The sequence below is a fragment of the Gorilla gorilla genome, chromosome 4 (genome assembly GCF_029281585.2).
Source record: "Gorilla gorilla gorilla isolate KB3781 chromosome 4, NHGRI_mGorGor1-v2.1_pri, whole genome shotgun sequence".
Classification (NCBI taxonomy): domain Eukaryota; kingdom Metazoa; phylum Chordata; class Mammalia; order Primates; family Hominidae; genus Gorilla; species Gorilla gorilla.
The window spans coordinates 62,754,459-62,770,422 of NC_073228.2; the positions used below are offsets into that span (position 1 = coordinate 62,754,459).

At 41.8% G+C, this 15,964-nt stretch overlaps 1 protein-coding gene across 1 annotated transcript; it reads left to right on the plus strand.

Annotated features, from left to right (window-relative positions):
* The first annotated feature begins 583 nt into the window (after positions 1 to 583).
* Positions 584 to 15,593, plus strand: TMIGD1 (transmembrane and immunoglobulin domain containing 1). Its single transcript, XM_055388632.2, has 5 exons — positions 584 to 665; positions 3,202 to 3,480; positions 7,611 to 7,889; positions 13,878 to 13,981; positions 15,549 to 15,593. Exons 1-5 carry the CDS (start codon positions 584 to 586, stop codon positions 15,591 to 15,593), a joined length of 789 nt encoding a protein of 262 aa, XP_055244607.2.
* The last annotated feature ends 371 nt before the right edge of the window (positions 15,594 to 15,964 follow it).

Consider the following 15,964-nt stretch of genomic DNA (forward strand, 5'->3'; position numbering starts at 1 on the left):
GGTCAAGGGGAAGAGAGAGAGAGAATAGTGGGAGAAAGACAAGATTAACATGGTTTAAACTAGAGGCCATGTTTCAGTTGAGGCTTTTCTACGTACACACCATTTGAATCTATGGGATTTGGAGTAGTCTCAAAAACTCTCTATTATCAGAGAACATCTTTACAAAAATGACCCAAGAAAAACTTTCAGAACAAGAATTACTTTGTTCAGTAGGGACTGTCTGAGAATGAGACAAGTTTCATTCTGCTAAAATGAAATTCTATCAGTTTCTCTAGGGAAGACTGGTTTCATCTTCCCCAGGGCACCCTGACGCTGCTCTATCTGTCATAGCCTATTTCCTTGTGGTTTTCTTTATGTTGCTTTTAAAAAAATTTCTTACTACTAAATGTACTTTGAACTTAGTCAGACAGGGTTGTTTAATTAAAAGCTAGAAGTAGTACCGTTATAGCTGGGATGATTCATCTGGGACTTCACTTTAAATGCATAATAGACAGAAGGAAGGTTCACAAACTCATTGCAGACCAAAGTACAAAACCAACTGCACTATTTTTCCCTTAGTAGATCTGAGTTTAACTCATTAAAGATGGCATGGAAGAGCAGTGTCATAATGCAAATGGGAAGATTTCTTCTCTTAGTAATTTTATTTCTGCCACGTGAGATGACAAGTAAGTTAAAGTTCTTTTTGGCCTCTTTTTAGATAAAGAAAAATTTCCAATTAAGAAAAATGATCAATGGGCATTGGATATAGCCTTAAATTCCAAATTGGAATGACTACACAGTTAGCATGGCTCACAGTACAGGAGTCAACTAACAATAAAAAATCAAATGGAGGCCGGGCGGGTGGCTTACGCCTGTAATCCCAACACTTTGGGAGGCTGAGGCAGGTGGATCACGAGGTTAGGAGATCGAGACCATCCTGGCTAACACGGTGAAACCCCATCTCTACTAAAAATACAAAAAATTATCCTGGTGTGCTGGCAGGCGCCTGTAGTTCCAGCTACTCGGGAGGCTGAGGCAGGAGAATGGCGTGAACCCAGGAGGTGGAGCTTGCAGTGAGTGAGCCGAGATTACGCCACTGTACTCCAGCCTGGGCGACAGGGCGAGACTCCGTCTCAAAAAAAAAAAAAAAAAATCAAATGGAAAAATATTGTTTTTAGGGTTTTATTATTACAAGACAAGGTGAAGTATTCTATTCTCTCCAGAGCCACCACCAGAATCCTCCTACATTTTAATGCATTTTATTACTAATGTTACCCCAAATAATCATCTGTTTATCTGAACATACCATTTCACATGAAAATCTTTCCAGCATTTGCTCTCCTACCACTCTTTTCTGATTTTAAAAGTAATGCATAGTCATTGTAAAATAAATTAGGCAATCTATAAAAAAAAAAGAAAAGTACAAATCCCCCCAAATACTTTCATCCAGAGATGACAACCACTCAATATTCCATATTTTTATAAAATACTAGACAACAATACCATTATCTTTACAAGTAGCTTAAGTTTTTTGTTTTTTTGAGAAGGAGTCTCACTTTGTTGCCCAGGCTGGAGTGCAGTGGCGTGATCTTGGCTCACTGCAACCTTCATCTCCCAGGTTCAAGTGATTCTCCTGCCTCAGCCTCCCGAGTAGCTGGGATTACAGGAGCCCGCCACCATGACTGGCTAATTTTTTTGTATTTTTAGTAGAGACAGGGTTTCACTATGTTGGCCAGGCTGGTCTCAAACTTTTGACCTCAGGTGATCCATCCGCCTCGGCCTCCCGAAGTGTGGGATTACAGGCATGAGCCACCGTGCCCGGCCAGCTTAAGTGTTTTAAAAGGAAGGTTAATGTGTTTACAGAACATATTAACAAATGTTATCTGGGGTACAGGTTTATGACAGATAAAGTTCTTTTTTAGCTTTTGTTACTTGCTTCTGAATCAGAAAAATAAAAACCGAAATTCAGGTGTATTACTATGCAATGAATAGGTTTCTAAAAGTCAGAGCTGAAAAAAAAAACAAAAAGAAAAAACCTGGTATGTATCCTGATCACCCAACCCACGAAGACTGGTCTACCACACAAACCTCAACTACTTAAACATCTTTTTATTTTTCTTCACTGCCAAAACAATATTAAAACATTATAGATGCAAGACCGAATTTGTCCATAATCCTACCATTTAAGCAGAAAATGTTTTCAAATCAGTTCTTACTCATCTGCATGTGCAATTTTGATACATTTGTAGTAATTATTAGAGCTTTAACTTATATTCTGCCTTTTTGCCTAAAGTTTATACCTTAAATATTTTTCCATTTCATTCCCTTGTTTTCCCACTTTCAATCCCTTCAAGTAAACAAATTAAATATGGTATGTGTATATGTATATACATATATGCATGCGTGTGTGTGTATTCAATATATATGGGTTTTTTCCTGTCTTTTTTCCATGAAAAAAGACTTCCATGTATACACAAATACACACATATGTGTATGATCATTCTGTATGTATTGATTTCTAACCTGAGGCTTCTCAAACTTCACTGCATATTAGAATCACCCGGGGGCGGGGGGTGGGGTGCTTTAAACAACACAATGCCCAGATTGCACTCATGTCAACTAATCATATGTCTGGGGATGAGAATCAGGCATCAGTACTTTTTTTTGGAGGCAAGGTCTTGCTCTATCACCCAGACTGGAGTTCAATGGTGCGATCTTGGCTCACTGCAACCTCCACCTCCTGGGCTCAAGTGAGTCTCCCACCTTATCCTCCCAAGTAGCTAAAAGTATGGGTGCACACCACCATGCCTGGCTAATGTTTTTTTTTTAATTTTTTTGTTTTTTGTAGAGACGGAGTCTCACTATGTTACCCAGGCTGATCTTGAACTCCTGAGCTCAAGCGATCCTCCCGCCTCTACCTCCCAAAGCCCTGGGATTATAGGCACAGCACCCAGCTACATCAGTACTTTTTAAAAGATCCCCTGGTGATTCCAATGTGCACCAAAATTTGGTGACCACATTTTAATCTTTTTCTTTTTCAGTTAACAATACATTATGAATATTTTTCATTAAAAAATCATATAGATCAATATGACTATTTTTAATCGTTGAGAGTTTATTTTGTTCTACTGATGTAACATAACTTATTTAACCAATCCCCTGTTCGTGAGCATTAAGGTTGTTTACTCTGTATATCTAAATAGTTTCTCCCTATACTCCCAGGTTCTGTTTTAACTGTGAATGGTAAAACTGAGAACTATATCCTGGATACTACACCTGGCTCCCAAGCATCTCTGATATGTGCTGTTCAAAACCACACCAGAGAGGAAGAACTGCTCTGGTACCGAGAGGAGGGGAGAGTGGATTTGAAATCTGGAAACAAAATCAATTCCAGCTCTGTCTGTGTCTCTTCCATCAGTGAAAATGACAACGGAATCAGCTTTACCTGCAGGCTGGGGAGGGATCAGTCCGTGTCCATTTCGGTGGTGCTGAATGTTACTTGTGAGTGAGGGGAAAAGAAACAGCTAGTGGGTCTGTAATGTCTGTAACACATGAAGTGGTAGTTGAAGTCTAGGTCTTGGTATTGCCAAATTGCCCAATTTATGTTCCTACCACAAAGTATGAGAGTACCTATTTCCCCTCACCCTCATGAGCACTGAGTATCGCCAAACTCTGAGAATTTGCCAGCCTCCTTTGAAATTTTCTTTTCCTTTTCTTTTCTTTTTTCTTTTCTTTTTTCTTTTTCTTTTTTTTTTTTTTTTTTTTTTGAGACAGAGTCTCGCTCTGTTGCCCAGGCTGGTGTGCAGTTCAGTGGCGCAATCTCGGCTCACTGCAACCTCCACCTCCCGGGTTTAAGCGATTCTCCTGCCTCAGCCTCCTGGGTAGCTGGGACTACAGGCGCCCACTACCACGCCCAGCTAATTTTTAGTTTTTGTATTTTTAGTAGAGACGGGGGGTTCACCATGTTGGCCAGGCTGGTCTCAAGCTCCTAACCTCGAGTGAACCGCCTACCTCAGCCTCTCAAACTGCTGGGATTACAGGTGTGAGCCACTGCACCCAGCCTGTTTTCATTTTTTAAATTAAGAATGAGGGTGTTCACCTTTGTGTAAACATAATGGTCTTTTTTTTGTTTGTTTCCATGAAATGCCTGCTTGTATCCTTAACTCATTTTTTTCCGTTGGGTTTTATGCTTTTTTCTCATTAATCTGTACAAGGGCTTTGTAGATTAAGGAAATTAGTCCTTTGTCATTTTGAATTGTAAATATTTCTCCTATTTGATTTTTGAAAATTTTTATTGTTCTTTTTTGCCCTATTGAAATTTTAAATGTTTATATATTTAAAGCTTCAAGTCTTTTCCTTTGTAGTGCCTAGCTTTTGTGTTCTGCTTAGACAGATTTTCATGGCCTGGCACAGTGGCTCATGTGTGTAATCCCAATACTTTGGGAGGCAGAGGCAAATGGATCACTTAAGATCAGGAGTTCGAGACCAGCCTGACCAACATGGTGAAACCTGGCCTCTACTAAAACTACAAAAATTGGCCAGGTGCGGTGGCAGGCACCTGTAATCTCAGCTACTCAGGAGGCTGAGGCAGGAGAATTGCTTGAACTCAAGAAGCAGAGGTTGCAATGAGCTGAGATGCCACCACTGCACTCCAGCCTGGGCAACAATGTGAGACCCATCTCAAAAAAAAAAAAAGATTTTCATTAGGGAATCTTTAAACATCACCTTAAAATCAAAAAAGGTGAAGCTTTTCAATGACTGGGTTCCAGGTATTGGTAACCCATTGGTGGAACTGTATAGGCTTAGGGGACTGTCAAGTGATACAATGTAGATGATCACATGGGTTGTTGGGTGAAAAGCTGGTTCTGCATGAGAATGGTGTGGATGGTATGGCAATGGGTGAGGTATAATGATGCAGTATGATTTGGTAGAAAGACCCTATCTCTACAAACATAACATAGTGAGACACTATTTCTACCAAAAAAAAAAAAAAAAAAGGTGTGTTTTTAATTAGCTGGGCATGGTGGCACACATCTGTAGCCCCAGCTGCTCGGGAGGCTGAGGCTACAGGATCTTCTGAGCCCAGAAGTTTGAGGCTTCAGCGAGCTGTGATTGCGCCACTGCATTTCAACCTGGGCAACAGAGTGAGACCCTGTCTCAAAAAAAATAAAATAAAATAAAATAAAAAGACAGCTAAGGAAACTAAGGCCCGGACTAGGGGCTCAAATCATAGGTGCAGCTGAGAATAAAACACTAATTCCCAAGCTTCTAACCTAGTGCTTAAGTGCTTATTCCATGAAACTTTTTTTTTTTTTTTGAGACAAGGTCTCACTCTGTCACCTACACTGGAGTGCAGTGGCACAATCTCAGCTCACTGTAACCTCTGCCTCCCAGGCTCAAGTGATCTGCCTGCCTCAGCCTTCCAAGTAGCTGGGACTACAGGCGAGCACCACCAGGCCAAGCTGATTTTTGTATTTTTTGTAGAGACGGGGTTTTGCTATGTTGCCCAGGCTGATGGAACCCTCTTAAGGGAGACATGGCAGAAATGCCAACAATGTGATTTGATGACTTAAAGAAATTGTTTTCAGTTTTCTAGCCTCAATCCACTGTTTAAATTCTGTTTATAACAATCTCCTAAATATCATTGTTGCTAAGTGTGTGTGTGTGTGTGTGTGTGTGTATAGTTAATTGCTCAGTAATCCATAATGACAGTACTGACACAAAGTCATTAACCAATAAATCAAAATGAGCTCATAAAACGTGACAAGGATATTATGTACCCTACAAAGGCAGGACCATTATTGTTATAAATAGCAGAATCAAGAACTAAATGGAAGCTTGATAATACACAGTTTGGGGGAGAATGTGGAGAAACAGGTCCTCTCATACATCGTTGCTGAAAGTTTAAATTGAGAACAGCTCTTTCAAAATACTTATCAAAATTTAAAGTGTGCGTATCTTATGACACAGCATTTCTCCTTCTAGATGTTAACCTTGGAGAAATACATGCACAGGAGCATAAAGAGATATGTACAAGGATGTTTATTGTAGCATTGTTTAACATTTTAAAATGAAAACAACCTAAAGCCCATCAAAACACAAATGATTAAAGGCATACATTATACTATAGCATTCTAAAAGCAATAAGCTAGATCTCTGTGGTTCAATATAAACATATCTCAAAAACATGCAAGTTACTGAGAGAAAGGAAGTATTTTATGTAAATCCTTCCCATGTCCCTAAAATAATACGATATATTTCCTATGGGTACACTATATGTATAGAAAGCTATTTAAGAAAAAAGAAAGATAGGGAAGGATTTACACCAAACTCATAACAGTGGGTATCTCTGGGGATCAGGAAGTGACCAGCTTGGATCTTAGCTTTATCTAAAATGTACTAATTTTTACAGAGGGGATATTCACATATACTGATATGCTTAAATTAATTTCAAATAGTTAAATAGAAAGAAATCACTAACAGAATCTGTCCACAAATGGAATTGTTCCATTTGGCAATTATGTTCTCTATTCCAGCAGCTTCCTTCCTATCTGAATACCATATAACATCCTTGTTGGATATGATACAGAATTCGAGCTCATTCCAAAGAGCAACAAAATGTCATTCTTCTGAGAGAGTTATTAATAACACAGCCTACTCAGGGTCTAATTATTCAGTGTGCAGATTATACAAGCTCCTTTTTCCTCCTTCTCCGTCTCTATCTTTTTCCTAGTTCCTACTCTCCAACCATTTCATTACTATTCTGCACTTCTGCCAGAATATGCACAGTGATAGACGTGTTTGACTGTCTATGGGTCTACAACTGCCCTTATTGTAGAGGAAAAAAGGAGTTGCTCACACACAGGGATGAGAGGGACTCACTTGCCTTCCACAGATGCCAGAGTTCTCATGCTTAGAACACCTTCTGGGAGGAGGACATTATTTCTAGAGCACCACTGAGAAAACGCAAAGATGCATTGGTGAATATGTTATCAAGGCAATGGTTCGATAAAATGCAAAAACAGGCGGTGAGAGTAACCCTCAAAACCACCACCATCGTAATAATAATAGCGGCTAGCACTGTGGCAAATTCTTTACAGGGATTATTTTATTTAATCTTTACAGCATCTCAGGAGATGTATGATTATCCCATTTTTTTTTACACGAGAAACAGAGGCATTAGCAGTTAGTTAACTGTCTCAAAGTCACAGTAAACGGTGTAGATGGAATTAGATCTAATTGCAATGTATGCCTTCTTAATTTTGTACTGTTTGGTGCAACACTAGCACAGGTTGGTTTATTAATTCTCAGAGAAGAAAGACTCAAGGCTTATACTCTTGGGTAGTGTTACAAATTGTCTGCTTGTCATAGATCATTACTATATATATCACGCTCATAATCATATATTGTTTCATGGTTTGTCTTCTTCATCACACTAAAAGTTCTATGAGATTTGGAACTAGAAGTGTTATTTGCCCTTGTTACCCCAGTGCTTGTCACACCGTACGTATTTAATAAATTTTTGTCAAATGAATAAATGACCACATGAGATAGTTTGAAGGAAGACTTTGAACTCTGACAGTGAACTATTGCTTATCTGCTAATTAAATCTAAATGCTTGAGTCTTGCAGTTCCTCCTCTCCTAAGTGGAAACGACTTCCAAACAGTTGAGGAAGGCAGTAATGTGAAGTTGGTTTGCAGTGTGAAAGCCAACCCCCAGGCTCAAATGATGTGGTACAAAAACAGTAGTCTCCTCGATTTAGAGAAAAGCCATCACCAAATCCAACAGACAAGTGAGTCTTTTCAGCTGTCAATCATCAAAGTCGAGAAGTCTGACAACGGAACCTACAGTTGTATTGCAAAGTCATCTCTGAAAACGGAGAGCTTGGACTTTCACCTGATTGTTAAAGGTAATGTTCTTTTTAAGTAATACCCAGCACAGTGCAAAACTCACACCAGATGCTCAGTGAATATTTTTGGTGACAATAAATGATAATAACAGTTATGATTAGGGCCAGGATTTTCTTTGGAGAATCATCCCCATCCAAGGATTTTTCCACTAAGAATCCTAGTCCATCCTTTCAGGGAAATCATGCCCATTCCATACAGGACACTGTTTTTTGAGCAAGAATCCTTTCTTAGAACCAAATATAGGAAACAATCCTGCTTGGCTTTTAGGGAAGAGTATTTCCATGAATTCTCCTGGGCAACAAGGTGTGTAGCAACTGGACTTTTGAGTTCACAGCTTCATAACTAACAGAAGAGAAGTAAAAAACACACAGAGAAGAGAAATTAGGACTAGATAAGAAAATGGATCTCTACAATCACTCCTAACTCAAATTCTAACCTGTAGGGTAATCTGCAGAGAGAGTAGGAAAAAATAAGGGGAAAAAAAGCCCTTTCTCTTGGATTCATGCTTCATCTACCCAGGGTTATCACCTCTACAATGACAGAACAAATGATGCTCTGTGGGGTTTTCCCTCCTCATATTTCTTGCTCATACAAAAAGAGAAAGGCAAAATACCTGGGGTAGCAGATGCCAAAAATGCTCATTCACACATGGTCTGCTCTCATGCTAGCACACCAGGAGCAGCCCAACAAGCTGAGACTCCCATATCTTGTTAGAACATTACTCACTTTGTCATTTGCCTCCCTGTACTCACTTATTGCCAGTCTTGTCAGTCACCAGGAAGCCAGCTGAACCCCTGCCAGAAGTGTTGTGGTGATGTAACCATAGGACATCTTATTTCCTTCCCCTTGAGGGGAAGAGTTATGGGATATGAAAAGAGTGGCTAGTGGGGAAGAGGAGTTACTGGTGGTTGAATGCCCGTCACTGTGATTCCTGGAATGATCAGTAATTCGTCCTGCAGAGCACTAACAATTGCTCAGGGGCTACTTGTTTTAAAAACCAAACCCACAAATATCCTGAGTACCCATGAGATAGAAGCAGTGAAAAAGCTTTGTGGTTATTTACCTCCCCCAAGACCACAAAAGCATGGAAGGGTGGGCCTCATGCCCTGCCATCCTGACTATGAACACCACACTTGGAGGCCAGGGAATTATATCCCTCCTGGTTAAGAAGAAATCATAATTGTTCTGTGTCACATTAAAAAAATATATAGCTTATGTGGCAATCAGGATGCTAGCTTAGCAAATTGGCTTTCAGGTGGGCAGAAACTTGTTTTGGGTGGGGCTCTTCCAAACCAACTTGTTTTTCTTATTTCTTCTTGCTTAGCTACTTCCCACGGCTGGTGGCATAAATGCTCTGCTGCTGGGGCTTGGGCTAAATGCCAAGATTTTCATGAGCCCTCTCCTGGCTTCACGGCTCAGTGAGGAAGTACCTAAATGAGGCCATGCAAAGCTACAAATGACATCACAGATCTTTTCTTGAGCACAAGATTTAGCCCATGTGTTGGGATTATTTAACCATGATGAATACAGGAGGGAAATATCAGGTCTGGTTACAAATGAGACCATAAAACAGGACAAGGGGAGAGGGGCAGTTATGTAATTACCCTTGCCAAAGTCTCTTTTTTCTTTCTTTTTTTGGAGACAGGGTCTCGCTCTGCCACCCAGGCTGGAGTGCAGTAGCGTAATCATAGTTCACTGCAGCCTCATCCCCCAGGTTCAAGCGATCTTTCCACTTCAGCCTCCTGAATAGCTGGGACAGGTGCGTGCCATCAGAACCCGCTAATCAAAAAAAATTGTTTTTGTAGAGATGAGGTCTTGCCATGTGGATCAGGCTGGTCTTGAATTCCTGGGCTCAAGCAATCCGCCACCTCAGTTTCCCAAAGTGCTGGGGTTACAGGCATGAGCCACCATGCCCCGACCAAAGTCACTTTCAACAGAAATTTGGAATCCAAAGCAAGCCAATGGGTAAGGTAGTTTACTTCAGTTTGTGTATAGAATAAGAGCTGTCGGCCAGGTGCAGCGGCTCACGCCTGTAATCCCAGCATTTTGGGAGGCCGAGGCGGGTGGATCAGGAGGTCAGCGGTTTGAGACCAGCCTGACCAACATGGTGAAACCCGTCTCTACTAAAAATACAAAAAAAATTAGCCGGGCATGATGGTAGCCACCTGTAATCCCAGCTACCTGGGAGGCTGAGGCAGGAGAATTGCTTGAAACCAGAAGGCAGAGGTTGCAGTGAGCCGAGATCGCACCACTGCACTCCAGCCTGGGCAACAAGAGTGAAACTCTGTCTCAAAATATAAATAAATAAAAATAAAAAATAGAGTAAGAGCTGTCACATGTGGCTTCATTTTATCTGGCTTGGTAAAAGTATTCCAACCTGTGACTGAATTCTGATTTCTTTTTCTTATTGTCCCACCTTTACTTCCCCTTTGTTTTGACATCTTGCAAATAGAGGGGCTCCCCAGTAAGGTTGACGGGCCTTTGGTGCGTCCCAGAGCTGGCTAGTACAGAACCAGGGCTTACTAGAAAAAGGCTCCCTGAGCAAAGTTTCTCCATAGGGGTGATATGACCCATACCTTCATGAGAATAATTTTTAGAAACAGCTAAGAGAGGGCAAAAATTTAATCCATTTATTTCCCAAAATTATCCAGAGCAGGAAATGATAAAAAGGTAGTTACAGGCTGGGTGGGATGGTTCATGCTTGTAATCCCAGGACTTTGGGAGACCGAGCGGGAGGGTTGCTTGAGCCCAGGAGTTCCAAAACAGCCTGGGCAACATATTGGAACCCTGTCTCTACAACATATCGAAAAATTAACTGGGTGTGGTGGCACGCACTGGTAGTCTTGACTACTCAGGAGGCTGAAGTAGGAGGATCTCTTAAGCCCTAGAGGTCGAGGCTGCAGTGAGCCATGATCATGCCACTGCACTCCAGTCTGAGTGACAGAGTGAGACCCTGTCTCCAAAAATAATTATAATAATAATTGGTTAGTGTGTTATACAGTTATGGGGACAGGGGAGATAAACCCTATTTCATAATCTTAAGGTATATAGGGATTGGGCTTTGAAATTAAATTTACCTAAAGTCACTTCTTCCCCTCTTCCCTGGTTTTTGCCCTTCACTTGCTAACTCATGACCCTGTTTCCTTTCTAATACTTAATCTGTAGTATCTGTTTGTTTAATCTCCGTCTCCCTCACTAGAACATGAGCTCCATGAAGGCAGAGGAGCCTTCTACACCTGTCCTATTTTTTGCAGTGCTGAACACAGTGCATAACACACATTAGTCACTCAGTAAATATTTGTTGACTGCACCTCAATCCATAAACTCAATTGTGCGATAAATAGCACATGCTCAATTTCCTTTAAATGCCTAAAATGTTACTTAAGCCATGACTGAAGCTCCTTCCCCTTGTTGGATGGCATCAGAATCCAGGGGCTTAGACAAGGTCACTTTAAAACCTTTGTTGACCTGAAGCACTTTTACTTTATTACTTTTTTAAGAAACGGGGTCCTGCCAGGTGCAGTGGCTGATGCCTGTAATTGCAACACTTTGAGAGGCCCAGGTAGGAGAATTGCTTGTGGTCAGGAGTTCAAGACCAGCCTGGGCAACATACCCAGGCTCCATCTCTAAAAAAAAAAAAAAAAAGGGTTGGCCAGGCATGGTGGCTCACACCTATAATCCCAGCACTTTAGGAGGCCAAGGCAGGCAGATCACTTAATGTCAGGAGTTCGAGGCCAGACTGGCCAACATGGTGAAACACTGTCTCTACCTAAAATACAAAAATTATCTGGGCATGGTGGTGTACACCTGTAGTACCAGCTACTTGGGAGGCTGAGACAGGAGAATCGCTTGAACCCAGGAGACAGAGGTTGCAGTGAGCCGAGATCAAGCCACTGCACTCCAGCCTGGGTGGCAGAGCGAGATTCTGTCTAAAAAAAAAACAAGGGTCTCACTATGTTGCCTAGGGTAGAGAGCAGTGGCTATTGATAGGTGCAATCATAGGGTGCTGTAGCCCTGAACTCCTGGGCTTAAGCAATCCTCCTGCCTCAGCCTCCCAAGTGTCTGGGACTACGGATATGCCACCCTGCCTGGCTTTCACTTTTGCTTTTGAGAGTTTCATTCCATATCATGTCAAAGATATTAAAGCAAAGCACATTGTATGTGCTTTCTGCTATAAAATTTTTGAAAGAATTTTTATAACTTGTATAGATTTTGAATTTTGTTATAAATAAGTTACTCATTTGGTTCTTGAGGTTTAAACATTATTATTTAACAGTTCGGTTAGAGTTGATGCCAGGTTGCATTTTGCAGATGCTTAAACATTGATTAATTTTGATTAATTTTGCTACTTTCTTTTCATATCTTGTGGCCAATCATTTTTTTCTGGGTCTGGAGATTAAACAAACAGATACTACAGATTAAGTATTAGAAAGGAAACAGGGTCATGAGTTAGCAAGTGAAGGGCAAAAACCAGGGAAGAGGGGAAGAAGTGACTTTAGGTCACATTTTCAAAGGCTCTTAGAAAGCTTGCAAACACAGGCACTATGCCTATAGTGACTGATAAATAAAGTAGCTCTTGGCCAGGTGCGGTGGCTCATACCTGTAATCCAAGCACTTAGGGAGGCCAAGGAAGGCGGATCACAAGGTCAGGAGATTGAGACCATCCTGGCTAACACAGTGAAACCCCGTCTCTACTAAAAATACAAAAATTATCTGGGTATGGTAGCACGTGCCTGTAATTGCAGCTACTCAGGAGGCTGAGGCAGGAGAATTACTTGAACCTGGGAGGCAGAGGTTGCAGTGAGCCGAGATTGCACCACCGTACTCCAGCCTGGGCAACAGGAGCAAAACTCCGTCTCAAAAAAAAAAAAAAAATAGCTCTCAGTTGACCTGGTGTTTAGAAAATAAAGGGGTAGGCTTTCACTTCCAAGCTGTCATGGTTGCTGCTGATCTCTTCCTAGTCCAAGTTAGAAGTAGGCTCTCTCTCTTTGCATGGCATTTAGAGAGATGCAGAAAACTGCCAAGGTTGGGAAGGCTCATGCTTAGAGTCCTACTTCCCTAGAGACACTATGCAGCCACCTACCTTCTATAATGTCTTGTCACCTGCTTGGGGCACCATTGCAGTACAGGTACAAGGCTCCCCACTGCTTTTGAGGCCCACAGACCTCTCTCTCCTTCTTAGTCCAGAAAGCTCTCCACCCTTTCTCTTCTTGCTCTCAAAGCCTTCCTCCCTCTCTTCCCTCACCCACCCCAGGATACTTCCCAATATATTTTGGGCTTTTCAAAATCCAGGAAAAATCATTGACTTCAATCTACTTCTGCTCTGTGTGTGGCAAAAACTGTGGGTGAAGGAAGCACAAAATGGTCTACTTGTTTTAGGGGAGTTACTCATATTACAATAAATTATTATTCCACAAAGGAATTGATTCAAAACCTGCCTCTACCATTTACCAGTTCTGTGACTTTTTTTTTTTTTTTTTTTTTTTTTTGGAGACAGAGAGAGTCTTGCTCTGTCACCCAGACTGGAGTGCAGTAGCGCGACCCTGGCTCACTGCAACCTGTCTCCCGGGACCAAGCAATTCTCCTGCCTCAGTCTCCCAAGTAGCTGGGACTACAGGCACTTGCCACCATGCCCAGCTATATATATATATTTTTTTTTTGTACAGATGGGGTTTCACCATGTGGGCCAGGCTGGTCTTGAACTCCTGACCTCAAGTGATCTGCCCGCCTCGGCCTTCCAAAGTGCTGGGATTCCAGGCATGAGCCACTGCACCCGGCCTAGTTCTATGACTTTGGACAAGCACTCTAACCCCTCAAACCTCCTGGTTCCTCACCTGTGAAATGAGGACAATCATACCTACCTTCTGAGATTGTTGAGAAGGTTTAATTAAGGGGATGACACACATAAAGTTCAAGGCACCATTGCTGGGACGTATTGGAAGTATATAAATGTTCATTCTTATTCCCTGTGTTTGCATTTCCTACAGATAAAACTGTGGGTGTACCAATAGAGCCCATTATTGCTGCATGTGTTGTGATCTTTCTGACATTGTGCTTTGGACTGATTGCTAGAAGAAAGAAAATAATGAAGGTATCTAAGTATTCTGAGCTATTTAAGTAAAAAGCCATCATCTGAATAAAGGCAGAAAGCTAGAAATATAAGTGACTTCAGTTAGGAACCCTTCTTCGCAAAGTCAAATCTGGTCTTTATACCATGAGATCTAAAATACAGTTGCTCAAGGGAATAAAAATTATATGTACATTATGAGTACAGATTTACAAAGAAGAGAAGTGCACATGGGCAAAGCCTGAATTGAAAATAGCTGTGTTGCCAGGGGTAGGCAATTGGGGGCTGATTTTCCTCCTTTTAAATTGCCCTTTATTGTTGCTATGATACCTGTGGTATAATAAATAAATATAGGGAGGAACATCCGCTCTAGATTCAGAGATCTGCATGGAAAAGATGGCACTGGCTGCTCACCTCTGGACTATAGCCACATGCCCTGGCTGTAGTGGACTGGTGTTTGAATTATAAAGTGGTTATCCTTGTTGGTTGGTATGATTCAGAATACGTGCATGCTTAGGTTAATGCCATGCATTTGACTCTGCCAGCTAATTCAGTGCCAAAGGAGAGCAAAAAAGGCAGAAAGCCCTAGGCTGAGTTCATCATTCAGCAAGGGGCATTCTCCTTGGAACACATAGCAACAGGGCAGCCATGTCTCTCAAGAAGAAATTCCCTCCACCCCCTATTCCAATCCCAAGCATATTTTAGTTGTTGTTGTTTCTTTTCTTTCTTTCTTTCTTTCTTTTTTTATTTTTTTGAGATAGAGTTTTACTCTCTCTCCCAGGCTGGAGTGCAGTGCCTTGATCACAGCTCACTGTAGCCTCAACCTCCTGGGCTCAAGTGATCCTCCCACCTCAGCCTCCCTAGTAGCTGGGACCACCACAGGCATGCACCCCCATGCCCGGCTAATTTTTGTATTTTTTGTAGACAGGGTTTTGCCATGTTGCCCAGGCTGGTCTCGAACTCCTGAGCTCAAGTGATCTGCCTGCCTCAGCCTCCCAAAGCACTAGCATTACAGGCATGAGCCACCACGCCCAGCCACAAAGCATTTTTTTTTTTTTTTTTTTTTGAGATGGAGTCTTGCTCTGTCACCCTGGCTGGAGTGCAGCGGCGCGATCTCAGCTCACTGCAAGCTCCACCTCCCAGGTTCACACCATTCTCCTGCCTCAGCCTCCAGAGTAACTGGGACTACAGGCATGTGGCACCATGCCTGGCTGTTTTTTTGTATTTTTAGTAGAGACGGGGTTTCACCATGTTGGCCAGGCTGGTCTTGAACTCCTGACCTCAAATGATCCATCTGCCTTGGCCTCCCAAAGTTCTGGGATTACAGGTTTGAGCCACTGCACTCGGCCGCATTTTTTTTTTCTATAAAAAAGTAAATACTCAAGTATCTAAGACACTGGAAGCATCTTAACTAAGAGTTACATCTTTGCGTTTAATAAAAACTACTAGTGTGGCCCCAAAAATGACGCCTGAGCCAGTGCAGAGGTGGCTGTATTTCCACACACCTGTCCTCGAGCCATCTTAATGCATTCAAAATATTTCTCCATGGGCCTTAAAAAGCAGGCTAATTTACTGCCATGTTTGCTTTTAGCTCTGCATGAAGGATAAAGACCCTAACAGTGAAACAGCTCTGTAAGTACTCTAGGCCGGGACCAGTGCTTTTTAAATAAGCAGATGAATAGCAGTGATATGCATCACTCTAGACAAACTCCAGAGATGGGAGGTGCTGGAAGGGGAAGGGGTTCAAAGGAGAATAGAAGGTGGAGGAAAATCTGCCTCCACTTTAGAGGAAGACAGGTTGAAAAGTTGCCTAGAATAGAGAACACCTTTAGTCCTAAGCCTGCTCCCTCTTTAAGTGAGTTTGCCCAATGTTTGTGCAACTGCATTTTATTGCCACACAATGCAAATGCTCTGGGGGAAGTCACTGCTCCATACTGCTTTACAACAAGGCCAGGAACCACATTCATCCCCATACTGCCTTCTCTTTGCAGCTTTGTTTAGCGCTTC

Excerpts from the sequence above, each read along its gene's own strand:
- TMIGD1 (XM_055388632.2), top strand. The coding sequence starts at position 584 with ATGGCATGGAAGAGCAGTGTCATAATGCAAATGGGAAGATTTCTTCTC. Across the intron at positions 666-3,201 it reads TCTGCCACGTGAGATGACAA|GTTCTGTTTTAACTGTGAAT; the intron begins GTAAGTTAAAGT and ends CTATACTCCCAG. Across the intron at positions 13,982-15,548 it reads GAAGAAAGAAAATAATGAAG|CTCTGCATGAAGGATAAAGA; the intron begins GTATCTAAGTAT and ends GTTTGCTTTTAG.